The 17,750-nt window shown below is 40.7% G+C and overlaps 1 protein-coding gene and 1 pseudogene across 2 annotated transcripts in view; one reads left to right on the top strand and one right to left on the bottom strand.

The window, feature by feature from the left end:
- The window catches only part of hnrnpl (heterogeneous nuclear ribonucleoprotein L), a 38,125-nt gene that overhangs the window by 14,065 nt on the left and 6,310 nt on the right, over positions 1 to 17,750 (top strand). For both annotated transcript variants that reach the window (XM_078172153.1, XM_078172152.1), the window contains exons 4-6: positions 425 to 512; positions 651 to 745; positions 848 to 920. In XM_078172153.1, the coding sequence (XP_078028279.1) occupies positions 425 to 512; positions 651 to 745; positions 848 to 920 (256 nt within the window). The remainder of the gene's footprint in view (positions 1 to 424; positions 513 to 650; positions 746 to 847; positions 921 to 17,750) is intronic.
- On the bottom strand, positions 13,835 to 15,712 carry LOC144464602 (E3 SUMO-protein ligase ZBED1-like; annotated as a pseudogene).

Here is a 17,750-nt window from a genome sequence, read left to right as displayed (position 1 = left end):
ATGGAGAGAATGCCAAGAGTGTGCAAAGCAGTAATCAGAGCAAAGGGTGGCTATTTTGAAGAAACTAGAATATAAAACATGTTTTCAGTTATTTCACCTTTTTTGTTAAGTACATAACTCCACATGTGTTCATTCATAGTTTTGATGCCTTCAGTGAGAATCTACAATGTAAATAGTCATGAAAATAGAGAAAACACATTGAATGAGAAGGTGTGTCCAAACTTTTGGCCTGTACTGTGTATATATATATATATATATATATATATATATATATATATATATGTATATATATATGTATATATATATATATATATATATATATGTATATATATATGTGTATATATATATATATATATATATATATATATATATATATGTATACATATCAGGAGTACAAGATGAACTTATCTGTGTGCCTTTGCAGGATGTTCTCTACACCATTTGTAACAACTGTGGTCCTGTACAGAGAATTGTCATCTTCAGAAAGAATGGGGTGCAGGCCATGGTGGAATATCCTTTCAATAATTGCCTTTCTATTTGGCCATGTTTTTCTCCCCACTATAATTGTACAATTTGTTGATGTTTAATTAACTTGGGTCCTCAGCAGTCTTCATATAATCAGACCTCACCTTAACTCATTGCTGCCACATTTGATTCGGTCCAAAGTGCTCAAAGGGCCAAAGCCTCTCTGAATGGGGCAGACATCTATTCTGGCTGCTGCACTCTAAAGATTGAGTATGCCAAGGTAAGTGTATAGCAGTGTCTAATCAGCTTTTGTACCTGTTGACTTGAGATGAGTTATGAAAGGAAACTGGTTTTGATTTTTGTAATGCAATCACATTCACAGCCAGCACGCCTTAATGTCTTCAAGAATGATCAGGACACGTGGGACTATACAAACCCCAACCTCAGCGGCCAAGGTAACATGCAGTCCCCAACCCTTTCTTTCCCCTTTTTTCTTCCTCTTTTCTTCTCATTCCACTGTATGGGATGGTAAGGGTTCTCTGCCTCCGGGGATATTGCCTTTGATCACAGAATAACGGTTTCTTCAACTGTCCACCATGCTACTCAACTCAGTGTTCACAGGCAGTATTCCTGTGATGCCTTCACAGTCTATATGCATTTTCTCGCCACACAGCAGGCTCAAAGTAAGGGCATGAGGAGCAACCTCAAGGGCAGCCAATTACACACTCATGCATGTGAAAAGCCCAATGCAGCCGTCACAGTAGCTTATGCAGGCGCACCATTCTTCACATAGGTTCACGTTCCCTAGAAAGCATGTCACAGATACACAACCTCACACCCCTGTCTAGGGTTGGGCCGGTGTAAACATTTTCAAACCGGTTTGATCTTAAGAGCCGGATCTGACTGAACTGGTATACCCAATTTTACCAATAGGTGTCGCACTTGACTTAGCTGCCGCCCCCCAGTGGAACAAAACCCAGTTTCCACCGAGCAGTGTGGTAAGGTTCAGTTTAGTTTGGTACGCTTTTTTTTCCGTTTCCACAGTGAAAAGTTGTGGATGGTACCAATGGAACCATTCTGTACCGCCCCAATTTTTGGTAACCTTTCTGATGGGTACTTAGCACACAGATCTGGTACTAAAAGGTAGAGCTGTGAACACTGCAGTCCGCTGATTGGTCAATAGTGGGCGGTCACTCTGCTCAGGGCTGAGATGTGGAGATTTTTATTACTAATCTTTAAAATGAAAAGCTGTAGTGTGAGGGAAAAAAAAATAATTCACTGGGCCAACCACTGGCAACTTTTAAGGCAGAACATTTATTTGTAATGCCACTCGATGCATGAGGTGAGGACGTGAATCAGTCAACACACCTCGTTGATTTGACCTTTAGTTTTTATATTACATAGACTTTTAGTAATGAGTGGATCTTCAAGCGTTTAAATATATATATATTAATTTCATCTGGATTATGTGAACTGCATATATCCCAGTCCTCACTCAGAGAAAAAAAAACAACATTGCGGAGCGTTGTTCCTGTGGGCTCTGGCAACACTAAATTCCTGAGCTTGCTTGAGAAGGATTAGATGCACAGACCCGCTCTTTTTAAATATCTCATAGAGACTTTCACTCCAGCCTGTTTTATTTTGTTTAGAAAATGTTGGCATTCAACCCAGTTCTGTGGACGATAAATGAGATGCAGACTTACATCTGTGTCACCAGTAATGAGAAAATACAGTGAGTGATGGAAGGAGCAGTGAGTGACAACAACCCTGCCCACACAAAGACTGCTGTTTGCAGTGGAAATGCTAGGGTCTAGGTACCATGTTTGAAGGGCTACTTTTGGTTCCACAGGTACCATACCGAAAGTGTTTGGTGGAAACGGGGCTATAATTACACCATGTCCTGACACCAAACAAGCGTCAGACTATAACTACCACGACAACTCCATCGTGTAACATCGGAGCTCTCTATCCACATTGAATTCATTTAATGTGCACTTCAGTCATGTTATGTAAACGAACCATGTAGGCTACCTATCAGCTGTGCATTAGAGATCATACTGTAGAGGTTACCACTTAAAAGATAGGTGAGTAGCCCACTTGCTATCTTCCTTTGTATTTTTTAAACAGAAAACATGTTTTATATTGTGATATTTACTGGAAATGACATAGAATATAGCCAGCCACAATTAGGTTGTTATTATTGATGTCCTTTACCTTACCAGAAACAAAGTTCCCTGGCTATCTCCCTCCTGCCACATTATTTAGGTTTTTGTAGTGAAATGAGGTAGTATGCTATAGATAACTCCTCACTTCAACAGGAATAACTAGAAACAGGGCCTCCAACAAAAGTCTGCATCATTTGTAGCCAGTTAGCCATGCTTATGTTAATCATATTGTTTATATAGCTCATTACTTATGCAGTACACGTGGGATGTAGTGCCGTGACGCCATCAGCACAGTTTGCTTATGTAGGCTACTTTTTAATTTGCCAGAACGTGTTATTATGACAAACGCCGGTTCAACCGGTTGGCATAAAATCAAACCGGTTTCAGCTTGTACACCGGCCTGGACCGGCAAAACCTGAAATCGACCCAACTCATCCCCTGCCTACTATACACTACAGAGACTATCACACCTGTAAGCATTCCTTCAAACATAGTGGAGATTTTATCATAGCTTCTATTAGACATTGCACCAGCGAGCTGAGTTGTGAGACCACTCGGCACACCTCTGGTTAAAGGTCCCATGAAACGACTCCTGAGATTTTAAACATTTTCCAGGCATTGATGTACAGAACAAATATTTGTGCTTGATGGAAGGACTTCATGACCCTGCTTTTATCTGGTATCAACTTGTGTCTTGGGTGATCGTGTCACAAGTGGACACCTCTGAGTACAGGTGTGAGTGCACCCACTGCATCTTGAGATCTCATTGCTCAGACTACATTCGGAGGTGTGCTGGGCTGTGTATGACTACATTGTTTCAGTAGCATCTACACTTAAGTGTCCTAGGCCACAGTGAAGGTCCGCCTACTCAGCCCCCGGTTGACACACACAACTGTCAGTTATGACGTCAAAGCCACTGTTTACAGCATTAAATAACTAATTAAAGCTCTTGAACATACATCAGTGATAAAAACTACCTAAAATGACAGAAACCATCATTTTGGCTCTACTTTTGCGGAGTTGTCATGTCATCCATCCTTGTTATACAGTCATGGGTTTAGATGCAGTGCTAAGAGACTGTCTCTGGAGCCACTCTCCACTGAACGGTCAGTCAAACATCTTCCTGGACAGCAAAAGCTAACATTACAACAGCTGTTAAACAGTCCCAACAAACACACATCGACTTTGTCATTACACTTGATAATAATTGTTTGGTATTAATACCTGTATGATGCTAACAGTTAGCCTTGTCACTGTGTGTGTTTGTGGGCAAACTCTCTCCAGCCGTACCCAGCATGGAGATCACACTCCTGCAGCAGTAGTCTCCTATGATGGTGAATAAAATGGTATTGGCCATGTGTTTATTTGCATATAGAGCCAGGAAGTGAGAGCAGGTCATAAGAGGTCACACAGAATGCTTGTGGAGACACACACTAATGGTTATGGTGTAAAGCTGTCCAGTTTTAATCTGATCACCCAAGAAGCATGTTAGCACCAGGTATACACAGGCTCCATGATGTCTGGGCTTGGGTTTGAGAGTAAGGTGCATAAGGAGCATTATGATCAGCAGAGACAGCAGGTGCTGATGCTGGCATCTCAGCTTGCAATTACATTGTTAAATGGATGATGTACGTCCCAAATACATGATTATTTATTCATAAAAAAGGACACTTAGCAATAATAAAAAGTGTGGGGATTTAGTATAATGATGGATTAAATTATTTGGTATGTTTTGCATGTTACCATTGATGGTGGAACAACAGATCTGGGACACAAGAACACTGCATTTCGTGGGACCTTTTTCATATAAAACATATCTTAGAAACAAACTTGATAGTGTCATTAATATTTTAAGCTTTCAAATAAGTATTTGTAGTTGCAACAAATTGTATTGTTTGAAGATTCAGTAATGAACTTTGGCAAAGACCAAATGATGCGGACATAGGTTTATAAAGGTAGGGATTACATGATTTGTTAGCAGATACATGTTTTGTTAATGTAATGCTACAATAAAATGTTTATAAACAAGAACGCAACAATCTAGATCATTGCATGCCTAAAACCTCCATGTAAGGAACTTAGTCAGCCACTTGGCATGTTGTGGTTTATTGTTAATTAATAAGATTTTAGGGTATGGGAAGGAGAAGACGTTACTGCATTCCGTATTTGCCTTAGATTCTGTGTGGTCAGCAACAAGATTTTGCTGTGATTTTAAACCTGATTACAGACAGTTATTTAAGTGTATCTATATAGAGAACATTTTTTATTTCATTTTATTTTATTTTATTTTTTGCCAAACACTGTAAAAGTACGTAGTCTTTTTTTCTTGCACGCAACCAGGACGACAACATGTACATTTCAAGTTCTATACAGGTGTTTGACATTTTTCTTGATATTCTATAGTATGTACTGCCTTGCAAACCAGAGGTTCTCCTTATGTCCTCACTGTGCAAACTCATACAGGCTTACTTCAACCTCTAAGCAGACACAGCGACTTCTACAGCTACAGTATAACAGCACCCACAGCCACAACTAATGTAAATCTACTCTGTGGCATACATCGGACACAGTGGGGCAACAAATACCGGAACACAACCTCAACTCACTACTTCCTTATTCCAAGTCCATCATCACCCTATCTTCACCATCTGACATGGGAGTCATTTTATTTTTGGTGGTGGACAGTAGCCACCAATTCAGTGTGAGGGACAGAAATACGGCAAGGCCACGCAAACAGACACCTCGCATATCCACCACAGACTGACGTTGATAGATTGATAAGCATCTACCACCACCTCTTTACCAGTACAGCACATCTCATCTGCAGAGCCCCGAGGAGTCACCACTTTTGACACAACACATTGATGATGAGGGCGGGAGTCAGGTGTGTGATCATTGTGGCCACGCCTCCTAGCCCTTGGGATGTGCCTGCCACAACACAACCACAGGGAGCAACAGAGGAGTTTTCAGACACATTCAGCCCAACCAGGGAACAGATGATACCACATACTGGGGCAGTAAACAAAAAAGAGGCCATTTCTTTCTCAGGTGCTATATACCGCTCGTCTCTACCTTCCTGTGCCGAACACAACACGACAACACAACGAGCTGAATATCCACGGCAACACACAGCTGAACTGCCACGACAGCACATCTCCACGCAGCTATTCCAGATGATTTATTGTCAAGCACTAGATGCCTTTCCACTTTGCAAGTGGCTGACAGCTATTAAACCAAATAAGCAAGCATCATTTGAGCGTCCATTTTTACATGAGAAGAAATATCCACGGGGGGGCCTATGAAGACACAAGCATCAAACACCTATCAAGCATACAAGCACAGAGGCAAACAAAATCCTTTCTTAAACCTTTTTTTTTTTACATTTATGGACTCTGGTGTTCTGTTTTTTCCCCTTACCTTCTTCCCCATTTCCCTTCTTCTCTCTGTGCTGTTCTTGTGTTGTTTCTGCGTTGTTTCATTTTCCCTTTTTTGCACTGGCCCATAGTGATGCCTTTAACGCCTCCCGTGTGATGCAGGTTTGGCTCAGTGTGTCTGTGGACAGACAGCCCACTCTCAAATGGTGCAAATGTCCTGCTTTGTGGTCAGAGCACGGTAAGCTGGAAATGAGCCTCTAATAGCAACTTTCGAAACAAAGCGCCAGCAAGGCAAAACCAAGCATGGATGTGTGGATATACTTTCTCTCTGGTGGTGGGGATGCAAGGAAGGAAAGAAGGAAGAAAAGACTGAAGAGGGAGAATGAGTTGAGGCTGGAGTCAAGAGGTTGGCGGGTAGCATCCTTGCTGAAGACTGCCCCCCACCTGCCCACTGTGTCCCATGCTCCATGTGTGGTGCTGTAAGTACTTGACAGAAATGAATTAATAATCTGACTTGATGGTTAAAAGTTATTGTAAAACTAAAACAACTTGACTATTGTGAAATTGTTGAGCCATGATGTTCATATTAGAACATGATATAAGCCCATAGTAACACCAGCAAACCGGTACTGTTGTTGAGAAACTGGCTCCGAATTCTCTCGCTATCTTTTTGTTATTTTAATTATTGTTAACATATTTTAAGAATTTGCTTCATTTAGGATTTGCTGATTATAGTACCTTGTGTTGGGTTGCCAAGCACTTTAGTAACCAAGGGAATGAGTTGGGTCAGCTTCAATTTTGATATCAAGGTAAAACTTAGTTATAAAGGGAGTGTTGGATTTTACTGTCTTGTAGCAACAGTTACTATGGAGCTTAGTTAAAAAGGTAGGATTTTATTTCACAGATGTGGGTTTTGGTTTTAGTGCTGGCTGTTTTTATTTGGTTTCACATTGTTTTAAGTTAGCTGTCACACTTTGTGTGTCCACATGATGACATCCACAGGTTTTGTTGGCTCAAGTCATGGTATAATGAAACAAAGATAGATTAAGGGTTTTATTTCTGTTCATTTGTGTTAAACAAACCTGTCAGAATTTGTTATATTCAGATTGTATGTATAAAAAAAAAATTCTATTTAGAATGGGTTGTGGAAGTGGTGCTTGCAAGTAAAGTCCCCATTTGGGGACTACTCCCAGTGATCCCTCTTTGTATGGCCTATTGATATGTCGCCTTAGTGGCACACTCAACTGGCAATCTGCAATTCAGGGTTCATTATAAGCAGCTACTGATTTAGTATGATTAACTTCACATTAGCGTCAGTGCACTATCCATGGTGTTTAATGCACATTCTCCCAGGGTCCATATCACAGTTTGTACCTGCAATGCCCATGCACATAATGAACAATCTGCATATAAATATTTTCATTACAGTTAAGGTTATATTGGGGATAGTGAATCTATTTTATGTTACAGGTGAAGCTAACTGTAACCAAAGTGGCAATTCTGTTTCACCTAACAGAGTGAAATACGTTTGGGTGATACTAAGAAAATGTGTTGACAGGCCACTGTAGCCTTAACCTGCTGGAGTGCATCACAGTGGTAGTGTGGATCTAACCCTGACACTGCATTATTATGGCCGGGCTGCTGGGCTCTTCCAAAAATTGTATAAGCTGAGCTGTTAAGTATATGCATCATAAGAAACATTTAAGGGTACAGCTGGCTGCAAACTCATTGATGCTATTCAAAAGTCTGTGTAGATGGACAGCTCTGACTCTTTACAAACATCAAGTTATTAGTGTTTCCCCTATGATTTTTTTCCAACAGCGAGGCTGAAGTGTGTGTGTTTATTTTGTGCTGCCAGAAGATATTTATTGCAACACAAGAAGGGCTTTAGACACACGTTTGTACACAGTTGTAGAGCTCAAACTAAATTTATACAGTTGCTCCTGCATGTGGGGGCAGATTTAACATTTGACATCTAGTGTTTCAATCAGTATTGTGACTCTGTCATTAATTGTAAAAACAATTGATGACTGTTAAAACGTAGAACACAGATACAAGTTAGCGACATTAAAAAATGTATCCAGATAGTTAAAGAAGTATTTGAGTAATGACATCAAAAGCCAACAATGGTTACAATTGCCCCCAGTGTCCCTGAATCAACCCTGCGTTTGTAGTTGCAGAGACAAACTGACTCAAATCCTGGAGAAATGCTGATGAAAAAGAGTCGGTATACATAAAGAACATATGATGCCATGTGAGTTGTATGGGAACAATATAGGACAAAATAAAGCTTTAATGTAAACACAGAAAACAGTGGAGTGTATCTCAGCCTTTACAGAAATGTTCAGTGTGGTGTGTGTGGCAAGTGAGTAGAGAGAGATGGTGTTTTTGCACTGGGAACAGGCAGCTGGACGTGAGTTTAGCAGTAAACCCTTAATGTAACAGTGAGTGTTCAGTGTGAGCTACAGTTTGTCAGGGCTGCCAGACCAGGGAAGCTATTATACTGGCAAATAGAGATATCTTCTGGTTGGCCTTCAAATTAGGAATATTGGCCAGTAAATCAGAGCACCCTCATCTGGGGTCCTCAGCACTAGCCACTTCAAATAGATATAGTATGGTAATTGTGTATTATGAGATTTTCATATGTCAGTGGTGCTAATCTATAGCTGCGCTGCTGCTAAATGCATACAAGGGAAACACTATCGTCAAGTGACAGTCAAGGGAAAAAACATTTTCTTATTGAAAACTAGCTTCATTTAGCCATTTATACTAAGTATACAAGGGGTTATACTATACAATAAAGTATATGGGCCTCATGCATGAATTTGATCTTAAATTTCGTGTGAACGAGAACTTTTGTGGCATTCATCACAATGTGCACTCTTCCTGCTTGTTTTTAAATAAGATCAAATTTCAAGAGTACCCCAAACCACATGTAAGCCAGTAAGCAAGACCAATAGTCTAGGCTTCTATAGTCCCTTTAAAACTGTCTTTTCAAAGCGGGAATATCATGCCATCATGCTGCCTCACTGCTCTGTATACAAGATACAATCACGAAATGGAGTGACAGAGTTGTCATGGGATATGTACCACCTGCATAGGGTCCAGTATTTGCATACTGTAATATTACACTGGAAAGAGTATGGATTTTACATTGTTGAATAGTATATGGTCAACATCCTTTTTATTTTAAAAAATTAACTCCAATAATGAATGAGTTAATTTGAAAGCACCTTACAGCCTCCTATGTAAATAAAAATATCATGAGCAGAAGCAGAGTGCTCAGCAGCCGCCTCTGTGTCTTATTTACGTGAGCTCTACGAAAAGCCAAGACACATAGCAGGATAGGCGCAGTGTTTTTAAGGTGAAACTGACTGAGTAAAGGGTTATCCTCTTCACCACAGAGGTGTTTTATGTTGGTTAATGCTGCAGCATGTGTTGGTAAGCACAGTTTATGTGCTGATCATTGCTCTACTTGTTAATGTTAGTCTCTGGGTGATGGTGCAAGTAAGTATTCACTTGCCTTGCAAGTGTAATTATTTAGACATTAAATTAAAACGTGCTGCTGCCTTTTGTGAAGATGAATTAGTGTGACCACGCTGTAGACTGTCTGGGTGCCACACTGACCTTGTGGTTGAGTTCCACGTTTTTAGTTCTTTAAACTTCACATTATTAATGAACATTTTGATAATCGATTGATGACATTTGTGAATTAATGCTGAATCATCCACGTCCACATTGCTATGCATCTAAGAATCAATTTTTTCTTCCACCCCACATGGGAGGTAGTAACAACACTGAAAAGGTGTCTGTATAAACAGGACAACTGGCAGGACGGAACCATGGGCAGGACGGTTTGAAGTTTTAGCATATGTGTGCGACCCACAGTGGGAGTATTAAAAAGCATCTAGTGCAGTTAGCGGTTAACTTAAGTAAGAAGAAATCTCTGTAAAATTGAGAAAAGAATGAGATTCAGGGCCTTCTTACCCCCCAAGCAGAGGAGAAGAACAGTAACCATGTAACAGAGACGTTGAATGATTGTCATTGCCATGTCATGCCATTGTTATTGTTCAGAAAGCACTGCGGATGTGTATGTTATATGTCACATTTAGGGCTGCACGATATTGGAAAAAACTGACATTGCCATATTTTTTTTGTTTTTTGCAATATATATTGCCAGAATACTTAAAATTAAAAAATAGTGGCAGGGCTTTTACCCACCACAACTGCAGAGGCTACCAGCTTCATGTGAAACAGACTAGGCCTGTCACGATAACAAATTTTGCTGGGTGATTAATTGCATCAGAAATTATTGCGATAAGCGATAATATTGCGTAATATTGTGCTTTTAAGACCATTTTTATTATTGTTGTAATTTTGCTGTTTTTAGATCATTTTTTAAACTTATATAATGAAAATAAAGGCATATTGATGCAAGTACACCCTTTTAAAGAGAAATAGATATTTAACAAGAATATTTAGGAATGCAGAAAAAGAAAATTTAAATATCCGAAATAACACGTAAAAGTATCAAAATAAATACATAAATCCAAAAAAACAGACTGTCAGTCTCTCACTCTCAAGGTGTGCAGTTAAGTAGGTCATATTCGCTCTTTTTGTTGAGATGGTTTTAGAACAAACCCGTTACACCGGCTTGTCAAATTACTGGGCTCCCCCCTGTCATTTGGTTTAAATCCAAAACACTCATACACAGGGGCCGTGGCATTTGGTTCAGGAACAAGTTCCCTGTCTTTCTCTTACGCTCAACTGTTCTTTATTTTTCTCCGCCTCATCTCCTTCTCACAAAGATCGCACTGTGTGTGTGTGTGTGTGTGTGTGTGTGTGTGTGTGTGTGTGTGTGTGTGTGTGTGTGTGTGTGTGTGTGGCCCATAGCCCCACCTACCCCACAGAGACAAAGACACTGGATGACAAGAGCTTTCCCTCTGTTCATTACGCTAATGAATCAACTCACCTGTCTGCCAGACGATGCACGGAAGTGAACACTCTTGTCGTCCAGTCTCTTTGGTGGAGAGAGACGAGGGAAACAAACACACATGAATTTGGCAATTAATTGTGGCCGGAAAAGTTACCGTCTCCCTTTTAATTTACCGTGCAATTAACTGACTTATCGTACGTCGCGACAGGCCTAAAACGGACTACATTATAGACGGTCTGGTATTTATTAATTCCTTTGTATCTTTATATTTTTACTTTTTATCCGCTCCCGTTGCCTTGATAAAGTTAATGCATTGCATCATTTCAAACTCAGCACTACTGGAAATTGTTTCAAATTAAAAGCCCCTTATAACCTCAGCTGAGAGAATCCCTCCATTTTCTAAATAGGCTTTTATTGTGAAACATTTGTAGGAACTTGTACAGTACTTCAAATGTAGCCCCTGCCATCTGCTGGTGCTTTTTAGGTGACTACAACAATATTTCGGCTGGCACATGAACAGACACAGTGACTAATAGTATTAGTAGTAAATAATAGTAATTATAATAAAAATAGGACAAGAATAACCCGTCAGAGACGACGTGGATAATTGATGTGGACCATCGTGTAGTGTGTCATGTCTGTCGGCCAAGTCATGGCACGATTTTATGGCTCCACAATCGTGTAATGTGACATAGTGACTCAGAACTGGCAGAAAAGTCATGTAGTGTGTACCAGGCATAAATCCTCCTTTACCATTTCTCCCTCTTGCATGTCGCTCATTTTCAATGTGTGACTGCAGCGTGTGCATGAGAGGGGGAGGGGCTGCTGAGTGCTCAGAGAGGCGAGCGGAGCAAAGACCATCTTCAGAGCTGCTTTTCTGAAGCAAAACAAAAGTTAACATGTTCTTAAAAAAAAAGACTATTGCACATGCGCACATCGCGATGGCAATGTTCAAACGATATATCGTGCAGCCCTAGTCATATTAGAGGTCAATGCTGTTGTGTTTAATTTCAAGCCCATTATTCCTCTTTTGACTCTGCGATACTGCGATACTGCCATGCCGTCTTTAATCACACATTGGAGTGGCATGATGCAGCCAGCCTTTGATTTTGTGTAAAAATGCAAAGGAGGCACAAAGAAGGGACTTGATAGCAGCTCTATAGCGCCATCTCTGTGTAAAAAGGGCCTATGATTAGCAAGTCTGTAAGTAAGTATATAACCGCTATATATGTCCGCGTACATTTACAAAACTACTACAAAAATTGTCAAAAATATAATTATGCCTGTGCTGAAGCCTCATTATCGCAGCTGTGCATCTATGATATACTTTTAAACTGAAAATACTTCTCACTTACTCAAACAAATGTACAAATTTTAAAAGCTCAGACTGCAGTAACATCATGAACATGGCAGCCTGTTATCAAAAACAGTTACAAAAAACTATGTTGACAAGTGAGACACTTTTATTTGAGTCAAAATTGAATTTCCATATAGAAAAAAACAAGTATGATTTAATAACTTAATATTCTTTCCAAAACGTAATGGGTTATTTATTTTCATGAAATGCGGGACAGTAGTTTTCCTGTAATCCTGCTGACAGACAAACAAACCAAACTAAAACCATTACCTCCTTGTCAGAAGTAATTATCACTAATTGTGATTTTTCATTGTATATAAAGTAGTACAAAGTGGTGGCCAACCAAATCTGCAATAGCTTATTTGCTGTAGCTTGATGCGTTGGCCAACGAAGGCTTGAGAGGAGGGAGTGTACTCAAAGATGGAGCAGATTTGTTTGCTGAACAGTGACCAGACCGGCTCATAGGCTGTTTTTGATTACAGAGGTAGATTCTTCAAAACTTGTGTCATGCGACATTTTTATGGCATACTATAGTATGATATTATTTAGGGCTGCAACTAACAACTAATTTGACAATGGATTAACCTATCGATTATTACTTCGATTATTAATAGGATAAAAAGACAAAAACTACATTTCTGTCCTTTGCAAGATTGTATTCAAAAAACAACTTATTCATATTGTACATTGCTCTTTCAAACAACTTGCAAATTGAAACAAAGCAAATGTATATGTTACATCAAGGGTGCAAAATAGTTTTTTATAAAGTGCACATAACTAGGTCTTTTTACAGTTTTTTCTCAAAACAAAAACCTGTTAAAGTCTTCCATTTAAAAAGGAGTCAAATAATTAAAGCAAACAAACATAAGATAAATAATAATACATTTTATAAAGTGCACTTGGCAGGTCTTTACATTTGTTTTCAAAACAGAAACCTGTGGAAGACTTCAGTTTAAAGTTGCTGAATGGTTTAAAGAGTAAAAACAATATATAGGTTTTGACAAATTTCTCATAGCAGGCCTTTCCATTTGTTCTCAAAACAAAAACCTGTTCAAGTCTTCAGTTTAAAAAAGGTGATTTAGCTGAACAACAGTTTGAATAATAAAGAAAAGCATAAAACACAAACCAAGTGTTTAAAGGGCTTTGCTAAATGGCTATTCAACAACAGGCCATGGATGTAGAACTGGACTATGAAAGAATGGTAGAGAATGCAGAGAAGAGGCGCTCAGATGGTGTTGAGGTGCCAGGGATACATAAGTAGGACTTTGCTAACCTGGCCAAGGTGGGATATCTATTCTCATTAGCCTTCCACCAATGTAATGGATTTTCTTTCCTGGCAAGGGGCTTCTCTCCAAAGTATGTGAGGACCTCCTTCCTCTCTTGGATATTGAGATCCTCAGCTTCCCCCTCTCTATGCTCCTCTTCACTGCTGGTTTCACAATCAAGGAGTGAGTCAAGTAAAGAAACTGGAGTTGTAGGCGCAGGAGCAGCTACAGTAATAGTGTAGGTGACACTGCTGCTGATGATCCTTTCTCACTCAGAATGCCTGTGTTTGCACTTTGGCTTGCACGTTAAAGACCTCCTCAGGTGTTAGAAACTTCAGTTTTCTGAACCTCGGGTCCAGGGCGGAGGAGAGGATCACCATGTTTGGTGCTGTGTCAGAGAAAGTAGTCTCCTTCCATCGCTGTTGAAGCTGCTCTGTAGCTGTGACTTGGAAAGCCTGCACTGCCGCTGACTCGAAGACAGCACTCTAGGTGGACTTCACTAGCCCCTTCACAAGTGGAGGTACTGCAGAGGTTGTGGTGTATTTCTCCCCACTCATAAACACAGTGGCACATTCAAAGGGTTTAAGGCCTGTGGAAAGCTCTTCAAGCAGGTTCCACTGGTCAGCTTTCAAGTCAAGGTACTGTTTGCCTCTGTGTAACAGTCGAGTCGGACAGCGTGGCCACCTTTGCTCAGGCAGTCGGCTAATCATATAAACATCCTGAACAAGCTTGTGCTAAGAAGAGAACATTTGTTGCTGTTTTTGTCTCAGTTTGTTGCATGCTAGCTCACTTTTTCTAAAGTGTTAAACGAGACATCTTGCAGCCCCAACAGCTTTTTCAATGCTCGAGTGCTTCAATAAAGAATTGATCACCAGCTGCAAGGTGTGGCCAGCACAACGGACTGAGGACCACCCATGCTTCTCCTCAAGTACTTCTGTTGCAGCCGCAATATTGACACCATTGTCATGCACAATAGCAATAATTTTGCTAAGGGGAATTTCAAACCTGGCTACTACCTCCTCCAACCATTCTGCATTGTTGGATGCTGTATGTTTTTCCTCCAGTGGCATGGTCGTAAGGCAGATTGACTTCATGTTCCAGTCGTCTCCAGTGTAATATCATGTAATGCCAAGCCATGCTTCCGTGGCTACGCTTGTCCAAACATCAGTGGTGAGAACAATTTTGCTCTGGGTGGCTTTTATGTCACTCTTCACTGCTTGGAATGTCTGCTTGTACTTCTTCTCCATCAGTTTGGTAAAATGGGTCCTCGAGGGAAGAGCGTAAGCACGGTTGAGGATGTGAATCATTTGTCTGAATCCTTCATCCTCCACCATTGATAGTGGCCTCATGTCAGTTACCAGCATATTCAGGATACCATCAGTTAGTGCAGCCGCTTGCTGTGGTGTGCAGACCTTCCTCAGAGCCAAGTCACTAATGTTGGCTTGTTTCTTTCTGAAATGAAAGAAACCATATAATGAGTGTACATAGTAGCACCGTTTACATGTAACTCAATACATACCTTGTTGACTGACTTAATAATTGAATAACTGATGTAAAAGGCAAGTAAAGACAATACAGCATGCACTAAGAATAAAATGGAAATTTAACTAATATATATTTGATCAGATATTGCTCAAGTTTCTGTTGTGAAGAAATAAAGGATTCACTTTAGACTGCCTCTGAATAATAGCATGAAATATTCCAGCAACTCCATAACGTTAGTTATACTCAAGTGTATCTCCAACCTAAATAGCTTTATATAGCTTTATTGGGGGCCAGGCTAACGTACATTAATCCATTACGAAACAGATGGGAGATATTTCTGTCCATTATGTTTGTTTCGAAATTAGCAACTGTGTGTTTTCTCCATCAAAACGGACTCAAATCTGCCGGAGACCGACACATTATCAGCCCTGAGTTGCAACAAAGGGATACTCAAACAAAAGAACTGGCGTGCTGAACTCATTAATGGTTATTACGACCCAAAATAGCACAACAAATGAAGTTGTCACAAAAATTAATGTACAGCAGCTACTGTTGTGCTTCATTTAACAAACCGAGATTAAAAACAGACACGGGCATACACAGTGGATCAATGTACCCGGGCTAGGGCTTTATAAAGTTACGTACCTTGAGTCCCCTTCACCCATGGCTCCAACATGCGTCCTCTTCAGGTGCAGTGACTGCTCGGCATGTATTTTTCACGGACATTTTTACAGGAAACTACAATGCGGAAGTGCGCTCAACTATGAAAGCCCGAATGACTGCGGACTTTCCTCGCGGAGTCTGTTCCACATACGTTCTGCCCGAGTATGTTCAGGCCTTAAAAGAGAGTCCTGCAATGAACGCAGTAAAACGTGTCAATATCGATGAAGCATTTCAGAGATGGGATGAATGTTGCTAATAGTTTAGCTTTCTGCTAACCAAAGCCACAGCCACAGCTTTAAGTCAATGTATGGGGATCACTGATTAATGTATGAAGCACTTGCATATGTACATGGTCATCTGGTAGGAGGGGCTTAGGACAGAGAGGGGAGACCTGCAGGAGGAGGGTGCATTTTCAAATTCTGAATGTTTTTTTTCTGCCTTTTCCAGATATTAGATTAACCTTACCTGTCAAGTGTCAGTGTCTTGTTGGTTTCGAGTTCACAAACGGACCTTATGTCTGCTACTCGTACATGAATTCATTAGGGCGTTTACCTTTCTAATTGCAAATTGCCTGGCACATGCATCCAAATTAGGATCAAATGCAATTTCAGCATACTCAGATGGGTAAGAGCTAAGGCTGCCAATCTTCCCCCAAAATCAGATTCGAATTTTCAGTGTTTTTTATGTTAAAAATTTGAATAATATTTGAATTTTTCCTTGGTATAGGCTATAGCCTAGGCCTACCACTGCATTTTTATATTTTTTGTGTTATAATGACATTATTTTAATATTTTGCATCACATGCAAAAGTGAGCGTCTCTGGCTGCGCAGCTGTGTCGGTGCTGACAAGCCGGAGACGTGTTGCTCCTCCTCACTTCAAGTCGCTGTCATTAACTTTTAACCTGCAAAGGCGGCAGTGCTGCAACATTGTAGGAATTTATGAAAGCCCTTGTGAACATTTCAATAGTTACACATTAAAACAATATTTATTTGCAGTTACTCTATTGAACGACCCCGAAGCATGAGCAAACAGGCTGTGTCACTTCGGATCAAAGAGATGCGCCCTGTCACTGTCAGCGCAGGGTTGACAGGGCACCCTCTGCTGAGAAGTGAGGAGAGGAGATGGATTGTTGGTCTGTTTGTAAACGGGGCTTCTCTGACAGTCACATATTTCCCCCAAAAAAAACATCTCTTAAAGGGATAGTGTACCCAAAAATGAAAATTCAGCCATTATCTACTCACCCATATGCCGACGGAGGCCCTGGTGGAGTTTTAGAGTCCTCACATCCCTTGCGGAGATCAGCGGGGGCAGCGGCTAGCACACTTAATGGCAGACGGTGCCCCAGACTAACGTCCAAGAACACAAAATTGAATCCACAAAGTATCTCCATACTGCTCATCCGTAGTGATCCAAGTGTGCTGCAGCCCCGACATAAAAAGTTGTTTTGAAAAATGTCATATGAACTCTGTTTTTAGCCTCACTGTAGCCTGTAGCTCTGACTGCTTCTCTGTGCTCCACGTTCACGTGTGCACGCTCAGGGTGATCGGTGATCCATGGTCTCTGAAGAGCAGCAGTCTCGTCAGTACTGATGTCCAGATTCTCAAGTGCAGGCATCGCCAATTCCCAGTCTGAGCAGCAAAGACTTTCCTCATCCATTGGCATTGCTTTGCATTTGAAACAACTACACCACCATTTTAGCCTCACTGCTCACGCACGACCAGCAAAAGCATGAGCTTTGCTCACCCGTGTTTACATCATGTGACATGTGCACCACACGGGGAGACAGCAGTAACCACAGAGCTAAAAGATAATTTGCACTACGGTTTTTTAGCAATGGCCAGCCCAACATGTCTGAAGACTTTGAAATTGAGGAGGAACAGCATTTCTTTGTTGAGCCGTATTTGTTTGAGCCCGAGTATACGGACGGAACTCAGGCTACTGGACGAAGCAGCCGCCGCAGCTCATGAGCCTAACCCTCAGCCAGCCGCAGAATACCGGAGTCGAGCACTGGAAACCTGGTGGTGTAGTTGTTTCAAATG

Source organism: Epinephelus lanceolatus, chromosome 11, assembly GCF_041903045.1.
Source record: "Epinephelus lanceolatus isolate andai-2023 chromosome 11, ASM4190304v1, whole genome shotgun sequence".
NCBI classification, from domain to species: Eukaryota; Metazoa; Chordata; class Actinopteri; order Perciformes; family Serranidae; genus Epinephelus; species Epinephelus lanceolatus.
The sequence above is the reverse complement of the archived record's forward strand: the minus strand, read 5'-3'. Positions and strand labels throughout refer to the sequence as shown.